Below are 6,506 nucleotides of genomic sequence, written 5' to 3'. Positions count from 1 at the left end.
CTTCAGTATATTATACTGGACCGGTCTCTGTTGCAGCAAAATAATGTTTATTTTTCGTTGACTTGGCAAACGCTGGCTATTTTTGAATGACCAGTCCGAAAACTGGCTAGTCCGTGCTATTTTTACATTTGTACATTATGCCCCTTTACAATTTTGAATTTAAGAAAATGACCTTTTTAGATCTCCTATGTGTAAAATACAGATTTCTTACGTGTAAAAGTAAATCTCTCATATATAAAAAAAGAGTCGTAAAACTAAAATCAAGTTTGTATAGAGCCAAAAAATTAATTGACCCCTCCCCATAATATGCTACTCCATATAAATTCCATTATCTACTCACGTGAGGAAATCCACATCAGTGAACTCCATACCTCCACCTCATTTCCCGCGAATCCAATCAACACGGTTTCATCCTTACGTGCTCCTCCACGTGTCATCTCTCACATGCAAAACAAAATATGTTTTTTAATCCCCAAATCCTAAGCCGTTAATTCTCAGCCGCCCCCTCCTTTTTGATTTCCTCATTTCTTCCCCCATTGGAGAACACTCCAATTTCTTCTCGAAACCCTAGAAATTATCAAAATCTGACAGGAAAAATGATCAATTTCAGGCCGCCGGAGACGAGGACGAGGTCGTCTGCAGGTGCGAGTTCGTCGGTCGTGACGGCGGAGAAAGCTTTGTCATTCATCTCGAAAGGATGGCAAGAGGTAAGATCATCAGCGGACGCGGATCTTCAGCTCATTAAAAACCGAGCGAACTCGTTTAAGAATTTAGCGGACCGAGAACTGGAGAATTTCATAAATTCTGCATCGAAATCGCCCTTTCCTGTTTCAACAATTACGGCATCTGCCACTACGATCCCAGCGGAGATCGATTTCGTGAAAAAGCTCCGTCCGAAGCTCTCAGAGATTCGTAGGGCTTATTCCTCGCCGGAATTCAAGTGGCCGACGCAGGGGAAGCTCCGGATTGATTTGTCGGCGATAAAGAATGTGATTGTGGCGGAAGTGGAAGAGGAAGAGGAAGATGAGAGAGAGAGGTGGAGGAAGTGGAGGAGAGAGAGGTTTAAGGAAGAAGGGCAATTTGGGGAATTTAATTGGGAGCCGATTAAGGCTTTCAAGACTCGGTTAAGGGAGCTAGAGGTGGATCTAAAGGGCGGCTCGAGTTCGTCGCCGGTGGATATATTTGAAGGGATAAAGAATAGTGAATTCGTGGTGAAAGTAAAATCAAGCTTGGTAATTTTATTCACTATTATTATCATGCTTTATTATGGAAACTTATTTATGGTGTTCATTCATGGACTAAAAACATAATTGCTTGTAGAAAGTGTAATTTTGCTCGTAGTATTTTAGCTTCGACTTACAATCATTGATGAAATGATTTGCCATTTAAAAAAAAAAAGGAATCTTGGATGAGTATAGTCCTCTTCTTCTGTTTTGATTTGTCAAATGATCTGTTGTACTTTTAAATATGGTCGGTGTTTGGTTTTGATGAATGATCTGTTTAGGCTAGCTGTTATGAGCTGCTACTCTGTGACAGTAACAAAGTATTTCAATAACAAGCTAGTCGCCTCTTCTCCCTAAACAATAAATCCTAAGAAACCTCTAATTCATCAGAGGAATGGAGTTGAGTTTTGTTCTTCAATTTTTTGACACAAGTAATCTTAACAAGATTGTATATGTTTTAAGGCGGTGCTAGTATTCACATTTTTAGCTTTGCATTTGAGATTCCATTTGTTCCTCGAGTACTAAAGATGCATTTTTTATCAAGTAAAATAGAGCATTAAAGACCACCCTTCTGTGGTTCTTTTTCCTCAACCCTTCTCTTACTGTACGATTCATTATTATCTGATATGCCTTCTCCAGGTAAAGTTTTAAAAGTATTAATTGGATGGTAGGATCACTTAGTAGGTTAGGTTTTGCAATCCTATCTCCTTTTCAGGATAAGCGCCTCTGCCTCATCAGGTGGTACTTATGTTTCTCATATATGCTAGATATTTTCTTGATACTTTATTTCTCTTTTTGAAACTTCCGTTTTTGTGGTGCTAATGGTGGAGTTGGTTTTTCCATAGGTTGTAGCATCTTCATGCTAGTAATTTCTGGAGATTTTCTTGGGTTACGGGATTTAGTCAAATGGTTGGTGGTTTTTTTTTTATATGCAACTTAGTGTTTAATGTTATACATGAGTAGTTTGGGTTGCAATGAGGACAAGCTTGAATTTGTCCAACTTGTTAGGCATGGACAGTGGGGTTCCTTATTTTAGATCTTTTAGTTTTTTCCTTCTGTCTCTCGATTCCTTTACCATTATGTGTTTTCGTGTTACTTATTAGTTTTGTCTGTTCACATTTATATTAATTGATGTTGATCCATGTGATTAATATATTGTTTTTCTGTTTTTCCAATGGGTTTCCAGAAATCAATTTGCAAGGAACCAGAAGACACAAAGGTTGGTGTCTTATCTTTTAATATTTGATGAGGTTATATTATATATGGTTTTATGCATTTGATTTGGATTGTGCCCATTGGTTAATACTTTACTTCAAAAGTTGACAAAGGAAGCGCATTGAAGAGACAAGTAGAGAAAATCAATGCATTTCCCGTGCCTAGTTTTGTTGTAATCTATGAGGCGATGGGAAGTATAGGAAGAAACCACAGGGAGGAGATAACATTTTCTTTTGATGTCTTTTCACGATAAAAAAGAGACCATTTTTCTTTGATAAGCGAGAGGAGGAATCTTTTTCCTTTCACTTTCTCTTATTTTTCACTATTCCAAACAAGAGAAAGCATAAGCATTTCTCTTATTTTTCTCTTCATTTCCTTCTATTATTTTCTCTTCCTATCCTGTAGCCTCTTTTTCCAAATATCTTCACTGTTGCGAATGTATTGGATTTTAACCTTTATTAATTCATAAGTTTTTAACTAGGAACTAGTCTCTGAGGGTTAAATTGTTGGTGGAGTTAAACTAGGATGAAATTCATTTCTAGTAGATTGAAAGCAATCAGACTAGAAACATTTTCTTCCTCTTATTTACATTCTTCATCTATGCAGGGAGTGCCACCACTTGATGTGCCAGAATTGTTAGCATATTTAGTTAGACAGTCGAGCCCATTTTTGGATCAAATCGGAATAAGAAGAGGTAATAGTTCATTTTTCATTTACAAATTAATTAGTATGATCTTGGATTGTCTTTGTTTTCTATGTTCTGTTTGGAATACTTTTTCTTTGAAATGCTAAATGTTAAATATTTGTTCTGTTTGCTGTACTCAAGCTGAACATATAGTCTACATGAATGCTCTTTATTTTTCTTTTTCCTTTTTTGATGCTTAGTGTCTTTAATCTGTTGAAGGTCTACAAGCATAAACTGAATTTTGCTCTCTTTTTTATTTTGTTTTAATTGTTAAATTAATTTTAAATGTCTGTCTGTGTGTAGACACTATAAGCCATCTTCTCTGGGTCTTTAAATTGTTTGCAGATATATCAGAAAAGATTGTGGATAGTATATGCAGCAAAGGACGAAGCAAACTTTTGCTACATTCCTTACCCGAAGAAGGGTCCTCACTGACTGAAGGTGAAATTATGAATGATGAACTAGATTTAAGAATTGCCAGTGTTCTTCAGAGTACTGGTCATTGTTATGAAGGTGGATTTTGGGGAGACTCTACCAAGCAGAACCTATCAGGTGATAAAAGGCATGTAGCAATAGTAACAACTGCTAGCCTTCCTTGGATGACAGGAACTGCTGTAAATCCTCTATTCCGAGCGGCTTACTTAGCCAAATCAGAAAAGCAGAATGTTACATTGCTGGTTCCATGGCTATGTAAATCCGACCAAGAGCTAGTTTATCCAAACCAGCTCACTTTTAGTTCACCTGAAGATCAGGTGCTTTATATACGCAATTGGCTTGAGGAGAGAATTGGTTTCAAGGCAAACTTCAAGATTTCATTTTACCCTGGGAAGGTAATCCCTGATTAACTATCTAAATAAATTATACTATGATAGGCGAAGATGTTGAGATGGATGTGATTATATGACACATGTTTTTTTCCTTCCAGTTCTCCAAAGAAAGGCGGAGTATAATGCCAGCTGGAGACACTTCTCAGTTTATCCCTTCAAGAGATGCCGATATTGCGATTTTAGAGGAGCCAGAACATCTCAATTGGTACCACCATGGCAAACGTTGGACTGATAAATTTAACCACGTTGTTGGCATCGTCCACACAAACTATTTGGAATATATCAAGAGGGAAAAGAATGGGGCTCTTCAGGCATTTTTTGTGAAACACGTTAATAACTTGGTCACTAGAGCATATTGTGACAAGGTATGTTAGTCTATGGACTAAATTTTCCATGGTAAAAAGAGATAAAGAGAAACAGTTGGTACATACATTACGCATTGGAAGATGCTTTAACTCTGCATTTTAAGCACCATGTCCTCTTATAATCTTAAAGCACCCTGCGTGTTATTTCTTGTTGGTCCTAATTGAGATGTCAATTTTGCTGTTTAGGTTCTTCGCCTTTCTGCTGCTACACAGGATTTACCCAAGTCTTTGGTCTGCAATGTTCATGGTGTCAATCCAAAGTTTCTGAAAATAGGAGAAAAAGCAGCTGCAGATAGACAAAGCGGCCAGCAAGTGTTCTCTAAAGGAGCATATTTCTTAGGCAAAATGGTTTGGGCGAAGGGATACCGGGAGTTGATAGATCTGTTAGCAAACCACAAAACTGACCTTGATGGTTTTAATTTGGATGTATATGGCAATGGGGAAGATGCTCATGAAGTACAAAGTACAGCAAAGAGGTTAAATCTCAATGTCAACTTCATGAAAGGTAGAGACCATGCAGATGATTCTCTTCATGGGTAAGAATCCTTCAGTAGGACTTTTTACTAATGAAGAATGTAAAAGTTGTTACAACAAATAGACATTATTTAGTACATCTTTTTCCATTTTGGTGCGATCATCTAAAGCATCATTAATGAATTTTAATGGAACTGACAATATTAGCATTCTGTCCTGTGGCACAATGATTAGAATTACTGTTAATTTATCAATGACTTAGATGGTACAGATATTTGTATGATCAGCTATGCGCTAACCTGAAGAGTTATTGAGCACATGTTCTACCTGATTTTTGTTAAGATGTAGAGTATGTGACAGATATACTCATCCGTGGGATTTCAATTTTACTTGGCCGAAAATTTTCTTCTTCTTTTAGAGGGTTAGATACCTAATGAACAAGGTTATTTGTATAAAGCCTTCAACTTTTTTCTCTGCATCTCCTATTAATACCGAATGCATTTTTTTTGTTTTGAGGATTTTTCATTGACGTGATACTATTGCTAGATCTTAAGATTAATTAACGATGTTGAGTGCAGACCACTTGCTGCCTTTTGTTTGATGCTAGTAGTTGAGTTTTCCGATTTTCTTGTTCCCTATTTGATTTGTGTTCAGCTTCTTAATGTACATATTTTCGCTTGCAGTTACAAGGTTTTCATAAATCCTAGTATCAGTGATGTGCTTTGTACTGCCACGGCCGAGGCTCTTGCAATGGGGAAATTTGTAGTGTGTGCTGATCACCCATCAAATGAGTTTTTCCAGGCATTCCCGAATTGCTTGACTTATAGGACACCTGATGACTTTGTCGCAAAAGTTCAAGAGGCAATGTCCAGCGAGCCTCAACCTCTCACTCCCGAGGAGCAATACAAGCTTTCATGGGAAGCTGCTACCCAGAGATTCATGGAATATTCCGACCTCGATAAGGTTTTGGCTAGTGAAACAAGTCTGGACAGGAGGCGTCAGAAGGTCATAGGAAAATCAGTTTCCTTGCCAAACCTAGAAGAGATGGTTGATGGGGGTCTGGCATTTACTCACAATTGTTTCACAGGGAACGAGTTCTTGAGGTTGTGTACTGGCGCAATACCTAGATCTCGGGATTATGACAAGGAGCATTGCAAAGATCTCCATCTCTTGCCTCCTCAGGTAGAAAACCCAATATATGGCTGGTAAATAGATACGTAACTAACATGTATATCATTATTTCTAAAATGTATAATAGGATGTCATGCAAACTGGATGATAATTCTTAGCTCCAATTCTAAAGGTCTAGGTCTTGATGCTTTCTAGCTATTGATGCAGTTAAACCTGCAGGGGCAGTTTATAGGGTCATACTTAAAGTTTGTAACCTGTAATAGTCATACCTCTTCTGTTTCTCTTTAGGTATATGCTTGAGTTTCAGGTAATTGTACTGGAGGTACTCCAAATTTAGAATTAATAGTCAAAATTCGTTTACAAAGTTGGAAAACTTTGTACTATGCTTGTGCGACTATAATTATATTGTAGTTTCAGTCGTTCAGACTGTAGCAGCACGAAAGTGACTCTAAATTACTTGCCACTTTTTGCAAAAAGAAATTGATTATATCTGTAGGCTGCTTTGGTTGAGAATTTGTGGTTCTTTCGTTATATAAGAAAGTGTGTGTAACCCCGCGCAAAGGAACTAAATGAACTCAACTACTAC

The 6,506-nt window shown here is 37.4% G+C and overlaps 1 protein-coding gene across 1 annotated transcript; it reads left to right on the top strand.

Annotated features, from left to right (window-relative positions):
- The first annotated feature begins 342 nt into the window (after positions 1 to 342).
- On the top strand, positions 343 to 6,293 carry LOC107768312 (digalactosyldiacylglycerol synthase 1, chloroplastic). The gene is made up of 7 exons (XM_016587433.2): positions 343 to 1,232; positions 2,410 to 2,442; positions 3,045 to 3,132; positions 3,469 to 3,953; positions 4,049 to 4,315; positions 4,502 to 4,851; positions 5,473 to 6,293. The coding sequence occupies exons 1-7, from the start codon at positions 597 to 599 to the stop codon at positions 5,996 to 5,998; spliced, it is 2,385 nt and encodes a 794-aa protein (XP_016442919.1). The 5' UTR covers positions 343 to 596; the 3' UTR covers positions 5,999 to 6,293.
- Positions 6,294 to 6,506: the final 213 nt, after the last annotated feature.

This window comes from Nicotiana tabacum, chromosome 24 (genome assembly GCF_000715075.1).
Source record: "Nicotiana tabacum cultivar K326 chromosome 24, ASM71507v2, whole genome shotgun sequence".
Lineage (NCBI taxonomy): Eukaryota > Viridiplantae > Streptophyta > Magnoliopsida > Solanales > Solanaceae > Nicotiana > Nicotiana tabacum.
The sequence above is the reverse complement of the archived record's forward strand: the minus strand, read 5'-3'. Positions and strand labels throughout refer to the sequence as shown.

Bases quoted from the DNA above. Each gene is read 5' to 3' on its own strand.
- LOC107768312 (XM_016587433.2), top strand. From the start codon at position 597: ATGATCAATTTCAGGCCGCCGGAGACGAGGACGAGGTCGTCTGCAGGT. The intron at 2,443-3,044 runs GTTGGTGTCTTA...TCATCTATGCAG, and splicing joins AGGAACCAGAAGACACAAAG to GGAGTGCCACCACTTGATGT. The intron at 3,133-3,468 runs GTAATAGTTCAT...AATTGTTTGCAG, and splicing joins TCAAATCGGAATAAGAAGAG to ATATATCAGAAAAGATTGTG.